At 41.1% G+C, this 25,246-nt stretch overlaps 2 protein-coding genes across 3 annotated transcripts; both read left to right on the top strand.

Annotated features, from left to right (window-relative positions):
• The first annotated feature begins 621 nt into the window (after window positions 1-621).
• LOC100557157 (putative gastrointestinal growth factor xP4) lies at window positions 622-12,351 on the top strand. Of its 2 annotated transcripts, none has more exons than XM_062975138.1 (6): window positions 622-769; window positions 4,779-4,905; window positions 6,697-6,849; window positions 8,037-8,183; window positions 8,808-8,954; window positions 10,006-12,351. In XM_062975138.1, exons 2-6 carry the CDS (start codon window positions 4,824-4,826, stop codon window positions 10,197-10,199), a joined length of 723 nt encoding a protein of 240 aa, XP_062831208.1. In that variant the 5' UTR covers window positions 622-769; window positions 4,779-4,823; the 3' UTR covers window positions 10,200-12,351. The 2 variants fall into 2 exon arrangements, with proteins under 2 accessions (XP_062831208.1, XP_062831207.1); XM_062975137.1 differs by lacking the exon at window positions 622-769 and adding an exon at window positions 3,314-3,421.
• A 7,051-nt stretch (window positions 12,352-19,402) lies between these two features.
• LOC107982585 (trefoil factor 2) lies at window positions 19,403-25,246 on the top strand. Its single transcript, XM_062976966.1, has 3 exons — window positions 19,403-21,693; window positions 23,640-23,825; window positions 24,821-25,246. Exons 1-3 carry the CDS (start codon window positions 21,612-21,614, stop codon window positions 25,012-25,014), a joined length of 462 nt encoding a protein of 153 aa, XP_062833036.1. The 5' UTR covers window positions 19,403-21,611; the 3' UTR covers window positions 25,015-25,246.

Raw genomic sequence — 25,246 nt, 5'->3', positions numbered from 1 at the left:
TAAAGGCTGTTCTAACCCAAAGGCAATATTACATTGTTTTTCTACTAGTTTGCTCTGGTATCTCACATCATCATCACTCTGCTGAAAAATACATCTTAAACTTGGAAGAATAGTGTGGCTTTCGCTGCTTTATTGTATCATAAAAGCTGCACAGAACAAGTAGGACAAGTTTGTCTTGCTATGGTAGTTCCCCACCGCAATAATATTTTAACCTACTAAATTCCCTCTCTGCACAGTTTTGTGCCCGGCAACAGCTTTGTGTTGAACTTTGAAACTGTGTTCAGTGATGAACATTGTTTATTTTATTGATTTATTGCTCCGGACATTATACAGGAAGCATATTGTGGGTGGAATCTTTATATCAGTCCAATGCCAGGGGTTATGCCTTTCCTGGATATGTCATGACATCAGTCACATGTGAATTTAAACACTGGAATTTTACTACAAGCACTGATAGGAGGTGATGCTAGAACATTGAAATAGCTGAGGAGCACAAAATAATTTGGAAGATTTGGCTGTCTGCCCAAATCCTCAACTATCATGTATAAACAAGCCCTTTGTTCTTTGTTCTTTAAAACATTATGTTTGCATGCTCAGATCAGGCATGATGTAACATCACAACTGTTAGATTCCAATCTGCAAACTAAGAGTCTTTGTATAACAAATAATACTTGGGACAGAAGACAACAAGAAGTCCAGTGTTACTCCAGCATCCATGTTTGCAGGCACCGAAATCAAGCAACACATGTCTAGCATCTCAGCAGTTCACGTAAGATACATTTCTTGACTTCTTCTATATCAGTGGTTCTCAATATGGGGTCCCCAGATGTTTTTGGCCTTCAACTCCAAGAAATGCTAACAGCTGGTAAACTGGCTGGGATTTCTGGGAATTGTAGGCCAAAAACATCTGGGGACCCCAGGTTAAGAACCACTGTTCTATGTGTTCCTTAATGTTAAGTGCCAATGACAGGTGGTTCAAATGTATTTCTCATAAAACTTTTTTTAAAATAATTTTGAAATGTTTGAAAGGGAGGTTTATTTGCAGGTCAAGTAGGCTATATTTCTGAGGAAGTAACTGTAAAAACCACCTCTGAGTATTCCTTGCCTTAGAAAACCATACAAAATTGATGAGGTTTCCAACAGGCAACTTGAAGACATACACACATACAAGCACATGTATGCACATACACACAAATGTTAAGCTTTTTATAGACATCCATTTGCAAGATGAAAGTCTATAGCAGTACTATCCCAGTACATTGGACCTTGTACTCAACGGTGAGATAGGTGTTCACCCTACAACATATGTGACCAAGAAACATCTAAGTGTGATCATGATAGTAAAAGTTATCAGTGAGAAAAAATATAAAAGCTAGGCGATGCTGCCTCAGTATGCTTTTACCTAAGCCTACTGGAAACTACTTTTGCAGCAACTGAAATAAGCTGAGGATAAAGAAGGAAAATAAAAGAGAGAGAGAAAAACAGGGACTTCTTAAAAGCATCCGAAAATGTGAGTGATAGATTAATTGGCACAATTAGATGTATGAGTGCTGTTAATCGCAAGAGTCTGTGTGCATATACTCAGCAGAAGTATTATTTCATTATTCAAACAGTTTTTTTTCGTGTCAGGAGCAACTTGAGTCGCTTCTGGAGTGAGAGAATTGGCCGCCTGCAAGGACGTTGCCCAGGGGACGCCCGGATGTTTTGATGTTTTTACCATCCTTGTGGGAGGCTTCTCTCATGTCCCCGCATGGAGCTGGAGCTGATAGAGGGAGCTCATCCGCACTCTCCCCGGGTAGGATTCGAACCTGGCAGCTTTCAGGTCAGCAACCCAACCTTCAAGTCACTTAGTCCACTACGCCATCTGGGGGCTCCAGATTCAAACAGTTCATCAACACTTTCAGGGCTGACTCAGTGTCAACTATCTGCTAAAGAAATAATGTGTGTGTGATGAGTGGATTGAATGAATTGTATGTCTGGGGTCTAGCTGGGGCCTATAAATGTCTGGCGAAACTGAAGACACCATCCTAAAAAAATTTCCCCATTGTAGGGCATTTTAAGTCTATTTCAAGGATGAAGTAGCATGGAGCCCATCAGATGACGTTTGCCTACTTCTGGCCATCATCCGTTCCCTTCTGTCCTTGAAATGGAGCTGCTGAAAGGAGAAAACGGGCAAGAAATTGTGTTCTGAATCCCTGGCGAACACCAGAACCGTCACTAATGCCCAAACACATGTAATGGGATCTGACAGATTCACCCATGTTGAATCGTTTTAGTCATGTGGAGAAATGAGTGTTCCTCACCACTTTGCTTTCACTGCATTTTCTCCTTAATAATCTAGGCTCAAAATTGTGCCCTTGCTTGCTTTTTAACATAACACTGATCTAATGGCGGGAAAGAAAGCCTAGCAGGAAGGAATCATGGCAGAGTGGTTTATAATTACACTGGTATAATGAAGGGAAATAAAGCCTTGCAAGAGGGGATCATAGCAAAGGGGTTTAAAATCACACTGGTATAATGAAAGAAATCAATGCTTTGCAAGAGGGGATTGTGGTAAAGGGGTTTAAATTATGCTGGTATAATGGAGGGAAGAGAGGCATGGGAAAGACTTATCAAGGCAAAGGGGTAACAAAAATGTACTGTTTTTGTTTTATTATTATGTTCTTGGCATTAAATGTTGCCAACTGTTGTAAGACGCCCTGAGTCCCCCCCGGATGACAAGGGCGGGGTATAAATGCTGGAAATAAATAAATAAAATTCCTTCACTCCCTCCCCCCCCCCTCAAAAAAAATGGGATGAGATCTATAATAATATTGACTTTCAGGTATTGAAGTTTTCCTTGATTTTAAAAGAAGTAATATGGAGAGTGCAGAATAAAGGATTCCCCATGTGATGATTACTAATGCAGGCAACAATGGAGAGAAAACATGTGTGATGAGAAGACAGAACTTGAAATGGGATAATTGGTGATCTAACAGTACAATTCCCTTTGCTAGACAGATGGTCTCCAACACTTCTCCAAGTCCATGTGATGAGGTCCATAATAAAAGACAATGACACTGTAAGAAAGAAGTTGAACAACCTATCTGTTCTGGAATTGACAAGGCTTTAGCACAGTGGTTCTCGACTTGTGGGACTCCAGATGTATTGGCCTACAACTCCCAGAAATCCCAACCATTTTACCAGCTTTTAGGATTTCTGGGAGTTGAAGGCCAAAACATCTGGGGACCCACAGGTTGAGAACCGTTGCTCTCGGTCTGAGCTGAATGACAAAGGTTATCTAAACAACCAACTAATGGATAACCAAAAAGCTCTATATAAGGAGACCCTTTTTCTTAGTATATGAGTGTAAATTTTACAAGGATACAGTTCTGTCCACTCTCCTCTCTTCTCCAGCAGTAGGCCTGAATAGAGCAGGACAGTAAGTATGAATGTTGAATGTATGTGAGTGAATGTTGTAGTAAACGTAATGTTTTCCCTTTGTCTGTGTAACCAATATAACTATTACAAAACCAGTAGTGGAGTTTGTGTGTCTACTTCTTTATCTGAAAGTGCTTGATGTACTCTGTCCCACTGAAAATAGATTAAAGAACATTTTTAAGGTTCAAAAAGTATTCATGACATGTATGTGCCTTCAAGTTGCCTTTTCACATGGCGATTCCATGAATTTCATAGCATTTTCAAGGCAAAGAATATTCAGTAGTTTGGTTAGTTCCTTTTTACTCTTGATAATGGGGCTCGAGATAACTAATAGTTTGGCAGTGCTCCTGGAAAGTCTGGTTGCTGTGGTGGTCAAGAACACTTGTGCATCAGTTGCATCCTTTGAGGAAGGCAGATATGGTCATAAGGGTTCATTTCTCAGTTACCTCTCAATTCAACTATTGTAGTGTGCTCAATGTGAGCATGTCCCTGAAAAGTGCCGCCAGTACAAAATACAGCAACAAGACTAATGTCAGTTGCACATTTCAGAGACCATATAACATCAGTCTTGCAAGAACCATACTGGCTTCCAATTGTAATTCAAACTGCTGGTTTTGATCTACAACAGCTTGGTGCCAGCATAGCTGAAAGATCACTTCCTCTCATTAGAGCTTGCCAAAATTTGAGATCTTCTGAGGTAGTTATGTTGGTAGTCCAACAATTTATGAAGCTAGGTTGGTGGGTACACATTACATGCCCCCCCCCCCCGGGCTACGGTCCTGGCCACATCCCCTTTCATCAAGGGACAGAGCAGTGGGGAGATTAGTCTAATTTTCTGGATTCTCTCCCTTTTTTCTGTCTTATTTTCTCTTACTTTAGAGTTGATTTTCACATTCCCTTTCTATTGTGTTTGTGTTCTGGCTATTAAAAACTGAATAAAGTAGTCATTGTTTGAAGACTCTCACCAAGTTTGGCATGACAATGGCAACAAAAAACCGATTTGATTTTAGGCTAAGTACAGTGTTGGCTATGGGTCTACTTTGTGGGCCCTTTTCAGTGTGATAAATGTGCTTATAACAATATGACTTAAACTGTTATGTGTCGTGGACATTTCCACAATTTTAAAGTTGCAGCAGGATGGTTGTTATGCAATTGAATAGTAGCTACACCCCTAACTGTAGAGAGAGAAAATAGTACTAACAAAGGTCTGAAAGAATAAACAGACTTTTCATGAGTTACTATATTCCTCCCTTTTTTGGTAGATTACAAAGAAATGAATTGATTTTATATTTGTCTTATAATAATTTGAATTTTCAAATAGGCATATTAAACATAGTATACATTTCACTGAATTTTAGATAAATGATCTTTAAGAGACTTAAACTTTCAAGCTCGATATAGCAATGGAATTCAAGACATACCGGTTACTTTTTGCTGCCTTGTGTTTACCATTTCTCTGTTGCCAGAGTAAAGACCATCCACCATGTAAGTATATTTTATTTATTAATATATAAATAAAATAAAGTATACTAACTGGAGAATTAATAAAATATAACCCAATGTAAATTGATAATAGAATATCATCTACCTAGAAATTTCACTTTTGATCTCTATGACAATGCAAACATGTATGTGTCTGTCTGTCAGTTTATCATTATTCCTGTTGAGAATACAAATCTTAGCTGGTCCATACAAAATAATAGTTTTGTTAGTGGAGGGGAAGGGGTTCTATTGGCCTGTGTGACATATAAGTCATATGGATACTATTTAGAAACATGCTGTGTTTTTTTGGTATACAGGACACCTGCACAACTTTGTAGTAAGTACGTGTGAAATTAAAGTAGGTTAAACTTCTTTGGGCCACATGCCCATGACCGGGGGGGGGGGGGGGAACCTGCACATAGAACACTTGCCATCCTTTGAGTGTCAGGCTTCTTCTATAAACTTCATGACCACCAGGGAAGCTGCCTCCAAGCCTCCTCTTTCCCTGCTCCTTCCTCGCTTGTGTCACTTGTGACTCGGTGTGCTCATGTCCTGGCACTGCAGAGCAGATACACCAACTCCACATGCTGTCCAAATGAGCCCGAGTTTCCAGGTAAAAGAGGAACAGCCAACCGGCTAGCCAGCCAGGTGTCTCCTATCTGCCCAGCAGAACCTCAGAGCCTCTGGGATCAGTGCTGTGAAGGACAGGTTGCAAGAGTAAAGAGCAGCCACAGAGGAGACCCATTCACAGGTGTGGAAGAGGTGGCAGTGGCAGGGTCCAGGTACTGTGATCTGGCTCCTGTTCTTGGTCCTGGCTTGATAGCAGAGAGTCTGGGCACCGGTGGCACCAGTGTAGTTGCCTAGAACATGCTCCACCTAGAAGCCACTGTGAATCACTTGAAGTTCTTTCGTAAGCATTTGCTTACTCTCACCTTAAAGTACGTACAACTTAGAGTATTAAACGATCGCCTGATTCCATTACCAGATGAACCTGTGACTCTCCAGATGTTGCTGAATTACTATTCCTATTACACCTGACTGTTAACCATCTGGGCTGATAGGAGTTATAGTGTAATGACACCTAGAGGACTGCAGGTTCCCCAGACTTGTTTTGTTATATGTCCAAATCACGACACAATCCATAGTTTTAATTTTAGTACCCACCACACATTGGGTTACTTTGCAGTGATATGGTAAAATGGGCTACATCAACTCTATTACAGTAGTTAATGTTAACAATAAAAAGTTCCAATATACTTAAGAGCAGAGTGAATGGGCTTCCTTATATCAAATGGCAACATGAATGTTTACTTTTTGGATTTCTCTTTCGGAACACAAATGAATACTCCTTACCCAAAAGGCTTAGGACCAGAAGTGTTTTGAATTTTTTTTCCAGATTTTGGTATACCAGGATATAAACACAAGTATTCCAAAACATGATATGTGTGTGTGCATGTGTGTACACACAAAAATTTTGCTGTTTCATATGCACACCCTGAAGATGATTTTATACATGCCATTTTAATAATTTTGTGTACAAAACAAAGATGGTGTACATTGAACCATTAGAAAGCAAAGGGATCACTATATCGGACACTCATATGAACAATTTTGGATTTTGGAGTATTTTGAATTTTAGAAGGGATTCTCAATCTGTATTTTCAAGATGTGGATTGTAGAATCCATGGATGTAAAATCCATGGATACTGAGGGAAGAGGGGACTCTAATTCCTCTGGAGGTCTCAAAGTTAATTCTCTAAAGGCCTGAAACCAAATTTTCTTTCTTCAAAACAGATGCATGCCAGTGTTTAATGAATCCCAAAGAGCGAAAGAATTGTGATTCCACTTCTGCAGGTATCACAGCAGAGGAATGCACAGCAAGTGGATGTTGCTTTGATTCCACAGTGCCTGATGTTCCATGGTGCTTCAAGCCTTCTGGAGAAAGAGGTAATGCTTTGTGGAAAGTGGGTAGCACTACTGGTTGTTTAATTGTATGGTCCAAGTTTGTTAGTTATGAGAGATGCTTTGTAGGTACTGACTGTTTATGGCATTCCTTAGAAGAACCAAATGCACTTGAAAATATTCAGTCTCATTATGTTCTCAACTTTAGAAAAAGAAAGGTAAAAATCCCCAGCTATGCATGATAGTTTTACTGGGAAAAGTCTTGGTAAAAAGGGCCCCAGATTATAAAGTTTTTCTGGTGAATAAAAGGGGGAAAAGATTTAATTGCTGTGATTTAATTGCAATTTACCCATACCAGCCATGTATGTGTTTATGCATTGTAGTACAGTACAGTATGGTTTTTAGAAACGCAGGTCGGGGTGGACTGTAGTCCGCAAAATGCCAAAAAAGCCCATACTTTCCATGGGTGTTGTCTACATGTCCTTTCAGTACCTACCAGGAGAACAGGGAGACAGCTCCACCCTTTTCCACCCCCCACCCCCCCAAAACCCCTTTAAAAATAAAAGAACTTACTCTGCCTCCTTTAGCGTTGTCCCGGAGCTCTCCTGGCACATATGATGCACCAGGAGAAAGGGGACAGGAGCGATTTTACTCCTCCCCCCTTTCTCCTGGCACATCATTCCTAATGGAGTCCAGGTAAGTTCTTTTACTTTTAAAAGAGTTTTGGGGGGTTTAGGGAGAAGGTTAGAGCCCTCTCGCATTTCCCTGGTCTGATTCAGCCCAGAAAACATGAGACAGCTGTGTGGACGGCTCCTTCAGAAGTCCCAGGACTTCTGATTGGCCAGTTTAGACAGCGGCCATAGTGATTTTGCCCTGTGCCTTCCCAGAAGGTGCGGAACAAACCCATTAACAAATTAATTTGCTACAAAGCAGGGTTAATAATAATAATAATAATAAGCAGGGTTTTCCTGCTTTGTGACGAAAACATTTGTGATTTCGTGAGGCATCATCTGGACACCCCCGTGACTATCCGAGACGGTGCTCATTTTGCGCCCTGTCAGAATGCGCCCCCAGTTGCACTTGGAGCAGATTCACTGAAAACAATTTCCTTTGATGTTAATAAGTTAACTCTGTGTCTAAATCTGAACCCAACCCAAATATATTTTGCCCTTAGTTGAGGATTCTACCTGAAAAGCAAAGCTGCAACATGACTTGGATGTTCTTTTCCATAGTTTCCCTTCATTATGCAAATAAAATGATCAAAAAAGAGGCACGGATGCAGTGTGGTTATGAAGGAATTTCACACAAGAGGTGCAAAAGAATTGGATGCTGTTTTGATCGTACTGTTTCTATGTGTTTCCACCCACCAGAAGCTAGTGGTAAGGATTTTATATTTACATTATCTAATCTTTCCCAAGAATTCAAGACAACTTACATTATAGGTCAGTTTTCATACCTGCTGCCTTACTTTTTAATAGGAGTAGGCTGCTTTCACAAAAGGCATTGTGGTCAAAGCAAACAATCAATAGCATCTTTATAAAAGTATCAATGATTTCTGAAAACAGGTGGGGAGCAGGGAAGGAAACACCTCGTCATCTACCATTTCTGTCTCCTTAAAATTCCAATTGATTTTGATTAAAGTATCTACTATTATGGTGGAAGGTATATATGAACAAAAGTTGGTGAGGAAAAATGATTCATATAAGTCCTTGACTGACAGTTATATATTTCTATCTAAGGTAAGGGATAGAGGATATTGGGCACTCCAGATATATTTGACTATTTCCTCTGATCACTTTTTGGAGATAAAGCCCAAAACACCTGGAGAGGCAGTTTCCAAATGTATGCAGTATTTTTTTTAACAATTTCTGCAATCTTTGTTTATCGCTGCTCAAAAATAAATAGATGAATAAATTGATGAGAGGGATTAATTGACAGAAAGTGAAAACAATCTTTGGAAATAGGAGATGAACAATAGAAATGTGGTTTACTCTTCTAAATAGGTTCCCAGCAGTGTCTCATGGATATAAGTGCAAGAGAAGAATGTGGATACCCAGGCATCACTGCTGAGGAGTGCCAAGAAAAAGGATGTTGTTTCAATTCATATGTCGTTAGCACTCGATGGTGCTTTCGGCCTCTCTCTGACCAAGGTAATAATGCACTTATTGGTTTGTAGTAGCAAGATATAATGTGGCGCCTATCACACAATGCTGTTATGCCATTATGACAAAGGATCAGCCTCGCAGCAGCCTTACTTCATGATATTGAGACTCTTCCAGTGTTGTTTTGCTGTGGGGAATGTAATTTTTTTGGGAACATTCTGTTAATCACCTCACTTTCTTACTATGGTTCAATAACCAGTTTGAATGTGAATGTTTAGTTCTGCTTGGTTGTGAGAATGGTTGACCAGGGCCGGCCCCACTATTGAGGCACCTGACGCCGCCGCCTCGGGCGCAGGCCCGGGGGGGCGCCGTCAGGCTGGGCGGGAGGCGGGGCACCGCCCTGACGGTGCCCCGCCTCCCGCCCAGTGCGCCCTGGCCCGTCTGGCCTTTTCTAGCTGGCCAGACTGCAGCGGAGGCGATTGCGGCCTGGAGGGACCTCCGCTGCAGTCTGGCCTGCTAGAAAAGGCCAGACGGGCAAGCGGGAGTAGCGTGGGAGGCGGGGCCAACTCTGGCGCCGCCCCCCCGCCCAGCGTGCCCTGGCCCCGCCTCCCACGCTGCGTGGGAGGCGGGGCCAGGGCACGCTGGGCGGGGGGCGGGGCCAACTCTGGCCCCGCCCCCTCACTATTCGCCCTGGCCCCGCCTCCCACGCAGCATGGGAGGCGGGGCCAGGGCACGCTGGGCGGGGCCAGGGCGCGGGAGGCGGGGCCGGTGGCGGGGGCGCTTTTCAGCACCCCCGCTTCACATTAAAAAATATCTCCGGCCGGCCCTGTGGTTGACTAGTCAGCATGGTGTGGATGTAGTTTGGTTTTCTAGGGAAATCTCTGGTAGGGAAATGGGACTATTTCTAGTATAGTATACATCTCTCTGAGCGTGTGTGTAACCAATATGTTAAAATATAAACCACCTCTTTTCAAACACTTTTGCCCCAAATTTTATATACACAATAGATTTTTTTTTATTTTACTCCTTAATTAATGAATTTTTTTCATTTTAAAAAATGTTGCATAAAATCCCCTTTTAACCCTCCTTTTCTTTTAAGGACATGTTAGGATGTGCGGAATGGCACCAAAGAAAAGAGTCCAATGTGGATATGCTGGTATCTCTGCTGATGAATGCCTGGGGAAAGGCTGCTGTTACGAACATTACCAGTATGCCCCAAAGGTCCCATGGTGCTTTGAACCTTCAGAAAAGGAAGGCAATTTTTCAGTAAGAATGGAAATGGAAAACCTCTAGACTGACTAATGATGATGCTTTAGTGGATGAAGGTGCAAAAGATTTCACTATGCAATCAATTTTTCACACAGTTTAGGATGCTACTGTCAAATCTAAATTCAGTACATTCCTCATCAGTCTCACTGAACTGAATTAATGTTCGCATTCTAGGAATATTCTTCTTGAAAGGAACAACAAGTGATTTTCTTGCAATTTTCTTCCTGCTTCTCAGAAATCTTTGAAAATTGGGCCATTATTGAACACCATTTACAATTCAGATCTCATTCTACACAACATTTGCCTTTGGTTCTTTTTCACAGTACAAAAACATTTTGGAACAGAAAACAATTCTGCACAGAAATATTATTTTCTGCATAGAAAAGGCAACCTTCTTTTACTTTTGTATTGACCTTCCCATTTTTCTAAATGTATACTTGGGGTGATTTTTTAAAATTTGATTTAAGTATGCATTGTTTCAGCATTGCTAAGTTTGTCAGATTCTACTTCTGTCTTCCTCAATAGGAGGAACCTTAGCCTCAGTACTAATTATGGGCACAGAATATATCCATAGGAGACTGGAAATGTACTTTTATGTAACTGAGGTAAGCCTTGTGTCAACAAGTAATACCAAGTCTGGGATTATGTTGGTGTTATAACCAAGCAACACAAATGCATGGCATTCACTGATAGACAAGTCAAAGAGAAGGTGATCATGATTATGCTTCAATCACATCTGTTGGGGCTATGGCATGCAATTGTCACTTACAATCTCTGCCCCTAGATTCTTTTTAAATTATGGAAATATGAGTTGAGCAACAGATGGAGAACCAATTGGCAGTCCATTTTCCAAGCAAGGAGTCAGAAGTCATACTTTCATTTTGGGATGAGGCACTTCTCTGCTCAGATCATAAGTCAATCCTGGACAGCATGCTGAGACACCCTGCAATAATGGACTTTCCCATTATTTGGCTAATACAGTTGAGGGGATTGCTTCTTCCCTAGGCACAAAGTGTTAATGGGGTCTTGGGTTTACAGTTGCATTTAGTGGGAGAGTCAGCATCAGAAAAGACTCAAATATTGATTGACCAATGAAAATGACCAGGGGCAAAACTTCCAATTATATTGAAGAACAAAGGAGAATAAAGGCAGATAAGCACTGGCAGGTCCTTTGTTCCACCTTAAGGAATTGGTTCTAGACTCAGCATGTGGAATGCCCACTTGTAATAATAATCATCACCATCATCACCATCATCATCGTCATCATTGCAAGCCTGAAAAAGTTACAGAAAATGAACACGCCAAACTACTCTGGGACTTCCGATATCAAGAACTGACAAGAATTTTGGAGCACAATACTCCTGACCTCACAATTGTGGGGAAAAAAACAAACAGAGTATGGATCGTCAGTGTTGCAATCCCAGGCAACAGCAGAATCGACGAGAAGCAATTGGAAAAGCTGACATGATACAAGGATTTAAAGATCAAACTGCAAAGATTCTGGCGCAAGCCAGTCAAGGTGGTCCCAGTGGTGATCGGCACACTGGATGCAGTGCCTAAAGACCTTGTCCTGCACTTGAAAACGATCAGGACTGACAAAATTACCATCTGTCAGCTGCAAAAGGCCACCCTACTCGGATCTGCATGCATTATTTACCAAAACATCACATAGCCCTTGGGAAGTGTCCGACGTGTGATCCAGTACAAAAGCCAGCATAGTGATCTTATCTGCTGTGTACTAATCTTGTTGTTTATCTAATAATAATAATAATAATAATAATAATAATAATAATAATAATACATTTTATTTCTTGCCTGCCTCTTCCCAAGGTTTGTGGTGGATTACAATGGAATTGAAATACAATAGATAAAAACACATAACAATTTAAACACATAGATTAAAATATAAACGTAAGGTTAAAAACACATTTAAAATATATAATCAAATAAGACTAGCCAGATCCACAGGAACAGTTGCGATTGTGAGTAGGTAGGGATTATTATGAGTAGTTAAGTCACCTTATGGAAATTATATTTCTTTTAACCTATGGCAGGATATGAATAGATTGCTTTGTAATTTTTGTAATGTTTAAGTATGATCAAAAGGGGCTGTTAACATGTAAGAGATACCTTTCTTTGTCAATGCCTTGCTGAGAATAAAAGCTTACTTTTAGAACTCTCCATCTCCCACACTCTCTTTTCACATGCCTGTTTGCTTGGAGTGCATACAAAATCTATCTTGCCCTAAAACAAGCTGTATGTCACTGACCTTTTAACTACTATTATTTCACAATTTTTTTTGTTCTTCTGACTACCTTTCCAAAATGGCTTTTATAGCTCGCACTTGACCAGTGAAAATTATACTTCATGTCAAGGGAATCAATTTTTAAACCTTGTGTACATTTTATTAAACTTTCCTTTCCTTTTCCTGGTAATCTCCCTACTTCTGTCTATTAATAACAACAGAATTTCAGAAAAATCCAGAGCATTCATCAAATCAAAGAAGAGCTCAAGGGCTGACTCATACTTATGCCTGTGTTATTTACTGGATTTACTGTGCCACGTACTCCTCAAGGGGCAATTATGTGAAATGCTACTTTGTATCATGACAGTAAGGACCTCATCACATGGAAATCCCAAACACGGGCGATAGTAGGGGGATTTTCCGGACAGCGTGGCAAATTAGTGGGGCAGCAAGGGAAACCATCAACCCACACCCTGCACCATCGCTTTCCCCATCACACGGTGGAAAGCACCCCCACTTGGTTTTCCCACACACTGGCCCCATTCTAACTAATGAGAATACAGGAAGACACCCAAGTTCTCTGGGCTCCATTTTAGATGCTTCCAGGACGGAGCCCCACTGGAGGTTGCCCTATGTTGCGTGAAGGGTTCCGGCAGAATCTGTCCTGGCAGCATTCTAGGATGCTTCAAAATATACATGTGATGAGGTCATAAGTGTCTTCTATCATGATCCTTAAGAGTTTACACTTTTTAAGGGAGTGTCAGGGTCTGCAATACAGATGAAGGTGAAGGGCTGCCAGGCTGAGCATCTGAGTCAGTGGAAAGCAGGGAACAACAACAGCTGCAGCCTGACACTGAGGAAGCTACCCCTGCAGTGCAGCACCAAGTGCCTCAGTGTGATGCCTCATGGGTTTTGTAGTCCTGTGCCTAGTGTCACCGTGACAGATGAGGATGAAAACATGGGGTTTTCACAGCCAGAGCCAGAGTTTTTCCAGATGCTTGAGGTTCTTGTCCAAGAACCAATTAAAACTGACCTTGATCAACACTCACCTCCCTTCGCTAGAAAGCAATCCTTCTCGGCAGATAGGGGAGTGAGAGAGAGAATTCGGAGGAGTGCCCGAATTGCTGCCAAGCAAGAGACTGATTAGCCATGTTTCCCCTAGGAAAATCCAGTGAGTCTCACACCTGCAAGTTGGGTTTCGTTCCCTGTTCTCTAGGAAAAGAGAACGCTGGACGCCCGTTTGGCAGGAAATGAGACCCAGATAAAAGTATCGAGCTCTGTTGATTCTTTGCAGAGACAACAGCTCAGCTTCGGGAGTGAATTCCATGTTTCCAGCCTAGTGTGGACTTCGCTAAGTCCACAATCCAGTTTCCTTGCCTCGCCTGCTCAAGTCTCCAAGAATTGCCTCGCTTTGTCCTTAGCCACAGATTTTGTTCTTAGAATCAAGTTTTTAGACTACCTTGCCTCGTTTTGAACCACGGACCTTGTTTCCTAGATTCAAGCCTTGTTCCCAGCTTCCTTGTGGATTTAACCTTGTGCCTTGAAAGACTTTGGACAATTCCCCTCACTATTGCCTGGCAATAGTGAGTGTTTCGGTATTGGATTTTATCTTTGAACCCTAATATCATTTATTGGACAAACTATTCCTGGACTATTTTAGACCTCATTTGAAAGGTCTGTTTCTGGACTATATTCTCTACTTGCTTTTATCCTTCTTATATATTTCCTTAATAAAGATATTAGATAGTTTTATTGGCCTCCGTGTCTGGTTCTTGGTGCTCCGCTGCCTTGGTGTGTGACACTCAGGCAAGTGGGAGTCCTGAGTTAACTCAGGATCAGGAGAGCAATGAGGCAGAGTTAAGTATCTCAGAAAGACTGCAGCTGAGGACTCATGCTATTCAGCTGCGTAGATCTGCCCGGTTGGCACAGAGAAGGGCCAATAGGTGAGAGCACTTGTGCTATGGAGCATGAAGAGTGGCACTTTGGATTTGGTCTTTGCTGGGAGCAATGTTTGAAGCCTGCTACAGCTAGAAGCACTTCAGATTTTGGATTACGTATATAGTGTTCCCTCGCTAATTGCGGGGGTTAGGTTCCAGGACCACCCGCAATAAGTGAAAACTATATTTATTTTAATATTTATACATTATTTTAGTAGTTATACACTATTTTAAATCTTTATCAACCAATCATATGTTGATAAATCACCTCCTTCTCCTCCCGTTGCCTCTTGGGCGCCTTTTCTTCTCCCTTCTCTCCTTCCTTCCTTCCTTAGGCTGTAAATTGTAATTTTTTATGATTTATAATATTCTTTTAGAATATATTGAATAACCGTGAAACAGCGAATCTGGGAAAATGAACTGCGAAGTGAGAACTTTTGGACTGGACTATTGATTATGCCTTCTGGATTATCTCTGCATGGTTGTTGTTGAGTCTACTTTGGCTTTGACCCCGGACTGACTGACAACAAGCATAGTGAGTGGCTGTGTATACTGAAGGATGCTGTGCAGGGTTGCAACAGGGAGCAACCAAACCTGGAGAGAGCTGGTTATTTCGCCCCTTCCCACACATATCTAATGGAGCCCCCAGTGGTGCAGTGGGTTAAACCCTTGTGACAGCTGACTTGAAAGTTGGCTTGTTGAACTGAAGGTTGCCGGTTCAAATCCAACCTAGGGAGAGCGCGGATGAGCTCCTTCTATCAGCTCCAGCTCTATGTGAAGACACAAGAAACGCCTCCCACAAGGATGATAAAAACATCAAAACATCCAGGCTTCCCCTGGGTAACGTCCTTGCAGATGGCCAATTCTCTCACACCAGAAGAGACTTGCAGTTTTTCAAGTAGCTCCCGACACGAAAAAGACACATACCAAATGCCATAGCCTTGATCCTTTCCCCACAATTTCACTTGTTTTAGTAAAATCAACTATTCCAGAAAGATAATTAAAATTAGCTTTGGCATGCATAACTGCATACATATTTCTGTAGGGTTTAAAAAAAAAATCTAAGATAAGGAATGTGTGGTAAGTATAATAAAGGGTGGGATGTTATCATTAAGAAAAGAACAAGTGACATAATCTGTCACAGATATAATTCATTGTTATCAGACATGCTGATAGCAACAGGGTTATAGTACAACATTCCGAACTAATAGTTCACCATGTTCTACTGTTTTCTCCATTATTCTATTTGGTCAGGAAAAAATATAGCATCTATGTCAAAGGAATGTTAAAAAAAATAACCACAGAAACAACGTCCACATGTGTCTATAATTGGAAAATATCTATTGATGCAATCACTTTTTTGTTTCAAAGAAAAGAGGTTATTTTAGATTAACTATTGAACAAGTTCACCCTGGAACACAAAACTAGCAAACTGCCTCAGAGTCACAACGGGGAGTAACTGAGGGGGGTTTTTAGCCCCTTTTGCCAATCTCCTTTCAACGTGAGGACATGGTTTAGATATATTTGATTAGTGTTAGGGTAGGGTTTCATTGTTGTCCCACCTTTTCCACTTCTCAGTAAAATAAGGTCTTCATGCACCAGACCTTGTGTTCCCATCCTGGGAGGAAGGTGTCATCACACACTCACACACACACACACAGAGTCATTTCTCCAGCCTCTGATGCTGATGGCAATTATTTTGGGTCATGTGTCAAGTTCAAGGTCAGTGGGCCAAATTTAAAGTTTGTTCTGTTAAGTCAGGATAGTGGGGTTTGAATTTAGATGGAAGACTTGTGCATATTATTTCTGATATTAAAGTGTTCTTTATTCTTTCCCCAACCTCAGAGCCACAATTGCAGTTGGGTTGCAATTCCCATTAGCCAAGTCTGCATGGTGGATAATCAAAAGGAATTGGACTTTTCATTCAATAACACCTGGGGACTCCACTGGTTAAATAATAAAGAGCACCAATCACTATCTATCTATCTATCTATCTATCTATCTATCTATCTATCTATCTATCTATCTATCTATCTATATATCGTATCCATATATATATCGTATCCATGAATTCTTCATCCATGGAGTCAATGGCTCTTTGAAGGCTGATGTGGCCCTTGATGAAAGCAATCCCTGCCTTAGGCAGACTCTATGATTGTTTTTGCTATATTAACAGGATATTTATAAATCTCCCATCTCTCCTCCTCCACTGCCTCTTTCTTTTCTGAAGTCAACTGAAATGCTCCAACTCAATGCTTAAGTAATTTTGCGTTGGTCTTGGTAACATAAGAAGGAATCAAGGGGAAAGGTGCAGGCTGAGAAAATGCATCTAAAGTTTGCTCAACGTTTGCTATGCAAGTTCTCTTCAACAGTTGACAAGTGGCATAAGCAAAAAGCAGAAGTGATTACACATGCGGTTGGCAGTTCTTCTTCACCTGTGCTCAAAGAAACTCTGTAACAATTTCCAAAGTGGTTAGTTGTGTTGCGTTAAGCCCCTGGCCTTTGTTCCAACTGCCACTATCCTAGCTTGAGAGGGAAGAAGCAGGCACAGCTCCATCATGCCAAGACCCAGAGGCAGGTGACCCCTCCATCCCAAATGCCATTGCCCTGACTTTGGAGGGGGAAAAGCAGTATCTATTGGACTCAATCCCCTTCCACACTGCTATTCCTTTTCCTTTTGTGTCTTAATTCCATTCTAAGCCTGAAGGCAGGGAACTTTGTTGCACTTTTACTTGTAACAAAAGCAATTCTGGTTGCTCCTGACACGGAAAAAAAACTTGTAAAGCACCATGTACTGTGATGGGGTCATGTAAATAAATGATGCTTATGCTGTCGCGACAAACATAAGGAATCCTGCAGTTCCTTAGAAACCAATCAATTTATTATAGCATAAACCTTTTGGGATTCTAGCCCACTTCTTCAATCACATGGAATGTTATCTTGAATTCAGGTATAGCTGTGCAATACATATGATTGGGGAGAACCAGGAAGACAGAGGAAAATGAAATACAAGAGGTATTATGACAATCACATTATTACTCATAAGATTGTTGCTGGTAACACAAACATCCTGAAACTAGAAAAAAGTAACACACCATGACAGGCATTATATTAAAGTAGAGTCTCACTTATCCAACATAAACGGGCCAGCAGAATGTTGGATAAGCGAAAATGTTGGATAATAAGGAGGGATTAAGGAAAAACTTTTGACTACAAAAACATTGACTACTAAAAATTGACTACAAATAAAGATAGAATTGCATAAAATGAACTTACAGTAACAACAATGTCAGAAGTTAAATCCGTAAAAAGTTCCTTCCTTGCCTAGAGAAACAGCTGTGGATCCATGCGGGAGGCAGACTGCACTGGATAATCCAGAACGCTGACTAAGCGAAGGTTGGATAAGCGAGACTTTACTATAGTAGTATACACAGACATTAGTTAACCTTAATACCAGTTGATATTTCCTTCCTCCTCTACAGTGACCAAAGTCCACATCTACCTTCTACAACCCTTTCTGAGCCATTTGTGCCTGGAAAAGACTGGTGGTGCATTGAAGAAGAATTGGGCTAGATGCCCATGGCCAGATGGTAAATAGTTATATCAGTCAAAGAGACCTTAAGGGCCCTGGCAGAGCTGAGGGGCTGGAGAAGATAGGTCTCAGGCTATGGGATGTAACCAGATGCTTCTACAATTTTCCCTGCTCTCATCCTGGATGAATGGCTGGGGGGTGCACTTCAGTGGTTCTGTGGTAGGCCCTATAGTTGAAAACATATGACATCACAGAGGGTCACTTCACCTAGCAGGAGTCAAGACAGTGACTCACAGAGGGCCACTTCACCTAGCAACAGCCAACCCTTTACCTAGCAACAGCCAATCCATTGACATCACAGAGGGCCACCTCACCTAGCAACAGCTTTTGTGGTACAAACGAACAAGCAAGCAAACATAAATACATAGACTTTTTATATATAGAAGTTGTAAGTAAGTATCCCACATATTTTGGTCAGTGTTAGGGGCTGATTTCTAATTTCATTTGCCTGATTTCTAATAAACATAAAGCAATCCACTAAAGCTAGAATTGGTTGAGGCTCTATAGAACCCCTTCACACAGTCCCTGAAGTCATGCCGTATCTCCAGCAGGCATGCAGGGCAACTCATGGTGCCCCGTGTGCCCTCCCTCCTTCCCCATGGTGGGGACGGGACAAGGCGTGCTGGCGCCCTGTTCCCATCATATGGGTGAAAGAGTGGCAACACACATTGCAACATTGCCTTTTCCCCTATCATATGGCAGAAAGGACAAAAAAATCAGGTAGCTCCATCGGAGCTACTCAAAACACACTTTCCTCTCTGTTGTGGCAAAGGAAGCATCTTGCAACACTTTCCCTCCAATTCGGGAAAATGGGGATGGGGCCAAGCCAGCGTCATCTGATGGCACTCCACAGGCCTCATCCCAAAGAGGGAAAAGGAGTCATAAAAAATCCCATGTAAAGAGGTCCTATGAGATATTCATTGAAAAACTATATCAAAACATGCTGTAGGAGGTTCTGCAAAAACAATGTTTTGGAGTTTAATAAACTTTCCCCATATTTTAATGACAGAACCAATTAGGAAATGACATTTATAACCCAGGAACAAAAATGGTGTTACATAGTGTTATCAATGTTATGCTTAACACAAGCTGTGCAAGCTGATTTCAGATTAAACTGTTTGTTGGAAATACCAGACCTATATTTACACATACATTTTAAAAGGTCATTGATTTTAGTCACAGAGACAACTATGATGTAAGGAACATGTACACGCCTAACAAATCCTAGATTAGACAGATAATAAAACATTTAACCATTGGCTAGAGTAAAAGCTTTGCTGATATTGCAAAGAGGCTAGCAAATGCTGCATTAATCATTTCCACCCTTTACTGAAGCAAAGATCTTCACTTTTAATACTCTTTTTTAAACTGAGTATTCCAGTATTTTTTGTCATGTTGCTTTCACTGTTCATATGCCATTACTTTATTTTTGATGGTGATATGAGGATGCCACAAACCTTGGAAAGCTCCATTTGACACATAATGTGATCAATAAGATAGTTATAGTTAATTATAAAAAAAGATTTCTGAATTCTATAGGTTGCTGTTTTATGTTGCAAAATCACTTTCCTTCATCTATCTCATCACCAACATTCAAAAGTGAGTATAAGGAACTAGCTCTTGGAGAACGGGACAAGTCCCAGCAGATTGGAGGAGGGCGAATGTGGTCCCTATCTTCAAGAAGGGAAAAAAGAACAACCCAAACAATTACTGTCCAATCAGCCTCACGTTGATACCAGGCAAGATTCTGGAAAAGATCATTAAGGAAGTGGTCTGTGAACACTTAGAAACAAATGCGATCATCACTAATAGTCAACACGGATTTACCAAAAACAAGTCATGTCAGACTAATCTGATCTCTTTTTTTTGATAGAGTTACAAACACCGTGGATGTAGCATACCTGGACTTCAGTAAGGCCTTCGACAAAGTCCCCCACAACCTTCTGGTAAACAAACTAGTAAAATGTGAGCTAGATAAAACTAGTTAGGTGGATCTGTAATTGGCTAAGCGAACGAATCCAAAGGGTGCTCACCAATGCGTTGTCTTCATCTTGGAAAGAAGTGACGCGTGGAATGCCATAAGCAGGGTTCCGTCCTGGGCCCGGTTCTGTTCAACATCTTTATTAACGACTTAGACGAAGGGTTAGACGGCACGATCATCAAGTTGGCAGATGACACCGAACTGAGAGGGATAGCTAACACTCCAGAAGAAAGGAGCAGAATTCAAAACAATCTTAACGGACTAGAGGGATGGGCCGAAACTAACAAAATGAAGTTCAACAGGGACAAATGCAAGATACTTCACTTCGGCAGAAAAAATTGAATGCAAAGATACAGAATGGGGGATGCTTGGCTCAACAGCAGTACGTGTGAAAAAGACCTTAGAGTCCTTATGGACAACAAGTTAGACATTAACCAACAACATGATGCAGCAGCTAAAAAAGCCAATGGGATTTTGGCCTGCATCAATAGGAGTATAGCGTCTAGATCCAGGGAAGTCATGCTACCTGTCTATTCTGCCTTGGTCAGACCACACCTGGAATAATGTGTACAATTCTGGGCACCGCAGTTGAAGGGAGATGTTGACAAGTTGGAAAGTGTCCAGAGGAGGGTGACTAAAATGATCAAGGGTCTGGAGAACAAGCCCTATGAGGAGCGGCTTAAAGAACTGGGCATGTTTAGCCTGCAGAAGAGAAGGCTAAGAGGAAACATGATAGCCATGTACAAATATGTGAGGGGAAGTCATAGGGAGGAGAGAGCAAGCTTGTTTTCTGCTGCCCTGGAGACTAGGACACGGAACATTGGCTTCAAACTACAGGAAAGGAGATTCCACCTGAACATCAGGAAGAACTTCCTTACTGTGAGAGCTGTTCAGCAGTGGAACTCTCTCCCCCGGACTGTGGTGGAGGCTCCTTCTTTGGAGGCTTTTAAGCAGAGGCTGGATGGCCATCTGTTGGAGGTGCTTTGAATGCGATTTCCTGCTTCTTGGCGGGGGTTGGACTGGATGGCCCATGAGGTCTCTTCCAACTCTATTATTCTATGATTCTATGAGATATGGTGCTTGCAGTAGTTTGATTTCATGATCTCCCTCTGATATCAAAACCTGTCAATGCTCAGGTTCCATTATATACAATCATATAGTAAAATGGTCTCCATTGGATCTATTTGGCCACAGTCAAAGGAAATCCCTTTTGCTATATCTTCCCAAGAAAAACTATAATGGATTTGCCCTAGGATCACAGTACGTCAAAAACTACAAGAAGGCACACTCAACAAACTACTTTGATGTGAAGCTAATGCTACAAAAATCGTTTCCATTTTTGTGCATGTCCTTCTTACTTTGTAAAATGTCTTCCATATGGTGCAGATGTTTGCAATGCTGGCTTACATCTCAGTTGAGGTAATTAAAGGTGGTTGACCGATGCCATTTTTAGCACTTCCTTTTGCATTTATCATCCAGATATCGCCACTGTATACATAGGGAAAACTTGGTAACATTTCCTAATCAAAAAATTGAGAGATACTTGAGGTGGAGTACATCTAGAAATTTGTTATCTGAACTCAGTACACAAACATAAATTATGGTATAAAATGAATTCAATTTTGACTGTGTGTTACTTTTCTTGATTTAAATCCTTTCTTTCCAAGACTCGCAAGTCACCATGGAACAGAAGGGGGTCTGGTTACTGTCCCTTATTTTAATTTTAGGACTCAGCACACTGATTGAAGGGGCCAAAGCTCCACGTAAGTAGTATTACTGAAGATCTGATCATGTGGTCCTTTCGGGAAAAATTATATTAGTGAAAGGCAGACAAATATTTCCTCAATACTTATATTTAAAAGCTTCAATACTTATATTTAAAATTGTATGGCTCGACATTCACATGCGGTTTTTCAGCTTTAAGGCTACATTTTTGTGCTAAGAAAAGTGGTGTAGTTGTGCTAGGGTGTTCCTTTATGTTTATTCAGGGGTCTAAATGAGGGATATTTTTCTTAACAGGGACAATGATAACAGTCGTAACACCTTCAAACTTTTTTGTCCCCTCTGATCTTAGCATCAGTCCACCTAATAGCTGGAGAAAATATAGGTCTCCTATCACTGACTTCTTATGAACTATTCCTGTGTCATGGGGTTCTTTGGTTTTGAATAGGCAATTAGTTTTACATGGCAATTTTATAGAAACGTAGAAATGGTTTACAGTTATAAATCAACATGGTTTCCTACAGATTGGGCTTTTTTTGCGGGATGTAGCTATACGCATACAGCTATATCATGTTGAACATCAATATTTGGGTCCAATATTGGGAGAAAGACAGGGATATAAAGCAAATAATGGTGCGTGTTTCTCTCTCTATGTGTGTATATATATATCAGTACAGGTTAAAACAATTAGAATTCTATTCCTTCATAAATCAAAGACTGGAATGGATTAATGCAATATAGTAATAATAGCTATACATGATAATGATTTTTTTTTCTTGTTAAGAATATGTTCAGTTCTTTCCAAAACATAATCTGGTGGGGAAACTTTAGTAATGGGTAGGCAAGTATATCCCCATAGATGCATGTAGCTCAGCGTTTCTCAGCCTGGGGGTCGGGACCCCTTGGGGGAGTCGTGAGGGGCGCATCAGAGGAGTCGCCAAAGACCATCAGAAAATACATATTTCTGATGGTCTTAGGAACCCCTTTGGCAGAGAAATCCCAGCAACTACAATTCCCAAATGTCAAGGTTTATTTTCCCCAAACTCCATCATTTGGTATCTGTGCCATGTTTGGTCCATATCCATCATTATTTGAGTTCACAGTGCTCTTCAGATGTAGTTGAACTACAACTCCAAAATTCAAGGTTAGTGTCCACCAAACCCTTCCAGTATTTTCTGTTGGTCATGGGAGTTATGTGTGGCATTTTTTTGTTCAATTCCATCGTTGGTGGAGTTCAGAATGCTCTTTGATTGTAGGTTAACTATAAATCCCAGCAACTACAACTCCCAAATGACAAAACCAATGCCCCCCAACCCCACCAGTATTCAAATTTGGGCTGATCAGGTATTTGTGTCAAATTTGGTCCAGTGAATGAAAATATATCCTGCATATCAGATATTTACATTACAATTCATAACAGTAGCAAAATTACAGTTAAGAAGTAGCAACAAAAAAAATGGTTGGGTGTCACCACAACATCAGGAACTGTATTAAGGGGTTGGGCATTAGGAAGATTGAGAACCACTGATGTAGCTCCTCAAGGCTGATTTTGCAGGTCCCCCCCCCACACACACACACACTTTAGACTCCATTAGACTGCCTTTTTGCTTGTGAATAAATAAGGTGAATTGCATCTATTGGGAGCCTCCACGGAAAGCAATTTGTCTCTTAAACTGGATGTAGAGGCCTCTAGTTACTTCTGGGTTTTGTTTTATTTCTTTGCGGACTGGGTGGAATTTGTGGAAATGTTGCAAGGAAAATGCCCCAGAATCAAAGTGAAGGAATGATGTTTGGAAGGTTGGGCATGTTATGGAGGTCTGGTGGGTCTGAGGAAGGTAAAACATGGAGTTCAGAAGGTCTGGAAAAAGTGGGAGATCCATAATCATATTTTAATTTGTTTTAGAAAAGCATAAATTTATTTTTAACTAAGAATCTGGAAAGAGGAAAAGTGCCAATATAGAGACACCATACTAACAAAAGAAAAGTTAAATGGGAAGATTTTTGTTTTCAACAGCTGAGTGCCGATGCAAGAAGGTAGATCCAAAAACAAGATTGAACTGTGGACCCCCTGGAATCACCCCCCAGCAATGCACAGAGAACGGGTGCTGCTTTGATTCATCCGTTCCAGGAGTGCCCTGGTGTTATGCTGCAGCCCCACCAACATGTAATGTATTTTCATGATAAATCTTTTGATATTTTATTTTAAATATTGTATTCAGTCCAGAGGGGTGGATATGCTTTGTTACCAGGAAGAAATGAATTAAAAGATGTCCAAAGGATGTGGAGTGTCACTTTTCAAGGAAGAAAGGTGGAACAAGAGAGTTTCAGTCTCTCTGTTCATGTTAGATAGTGGAAGTGCTAATTTGTCAAGAAGCAGAAGGGTTGTACTCCTTTGAAAAGGAGAAAAACCATACAGTAAGATCTCCCATAACTACAGAACCCATATCCATGGTGTCACTTACTCATACTCTGGGGGAAATGGTCTCACTAGGAATTTGTAAGGTCCTCCAGATGATTCTATGGTGTGCTGCTCCAGAGCTTACCATAGCCTTGTATTGGATGTACTAGCAAAGGATATACTAAGGAGCCGAAGTGGCTGAATGGGTTAAATTCTTGTGCTGGCTGAACTGCTGATCTGAAGGTTGGGTTGCTGAACTGAAGGTTGCCGATTTAAATCTGTGAGACAGGGTGGGCTCCCATCTGTTGGCTCTAGCTTATGGGGACATGAGAAAAGCCTCCCAGAAGGATGGTAACACATCCGGGTGTCCCCTGGGCAACGACTCTGTAGACAGCCAATTCTCTCACACCAGAAGCAACTTACAGTATGTTCTCACAATTTTAAAAAAGCAAATGTAGTAAAGGGGATGTGTGTCTAGGAATCTCTAGGTCTTCCAATGCAACTCTATGGTTTTCTGGGGCCAGAAGTCAAGTAATTTGATTACGTTTAGTTGTGTCCACAATTGTAGGTAACTACAGTCCAGCCAGGAAGGTATCCCTTGCAGATACAGGGATTTTACTGTAAAACATGGGGCTACAAACAGAAATCCTAGGCTTCTGTTATATGTGCATGAATTTGGAGATTTCAACAGTCATATTCTGAATCAGATGACCAAAGTTTGATATTATGATATTATGATACTAATCTCAGTGAATTTCCCCCTGAAACAGATAAGGAAGTATGTCCTACAGAAGTGAAAGTCAGGAAGAACTGTGGATACCCTGGGATCCCTGCTGATATATGTGAGAGCAGAGGATGCTGCTTTGAGTCCAGACCCCCTGCTGTTCCATGGTGTTTCTATAAAGTCCTTGTAGCAGAAGGTAACAAAAAAAAACCATTATCCCTACTTTTACTGGAAATGTAACATGTTTGAAATGACGTGAATGATACTTTCTATTTAGTGCAGTTGAGAAAGCAGCTGATGGCAAATGTCATTTAAACCAAATTCTAGATGACTTTCTTCTATTCTCTTCTATTGCCTTGTTTGGGAATGTCAGGGGTGTCAGGTCAGGATTATTCTAGGCTCTGGGATGTCAGGTTCAAATCTGAAACATAGGGGAAACCTTTATGATGCCCTGGTAATGCTACAAGGGTCA

The sequence above is a fragment of the Anolis carolinensis genome, chromosome 3 (assembly GCF_035594765.1).
Source record: "Anolis carolinensis isolate JA03-04 chromosome 3, rAnoCar3.1.pri, whole genome shotgun sequence".
Classification (NCBI taxonomy): Eukaryota; Metazoa; Chordata; class Lepidosauria; order Squamata; family Dactyloidae; genus Anolis; species Anolis carolinensis.
The sequence above is the reverse complement of the archived record's forward strand: the minus strand, read 5'-3'. Positions and strand labels throughout refer to the sequence as shown.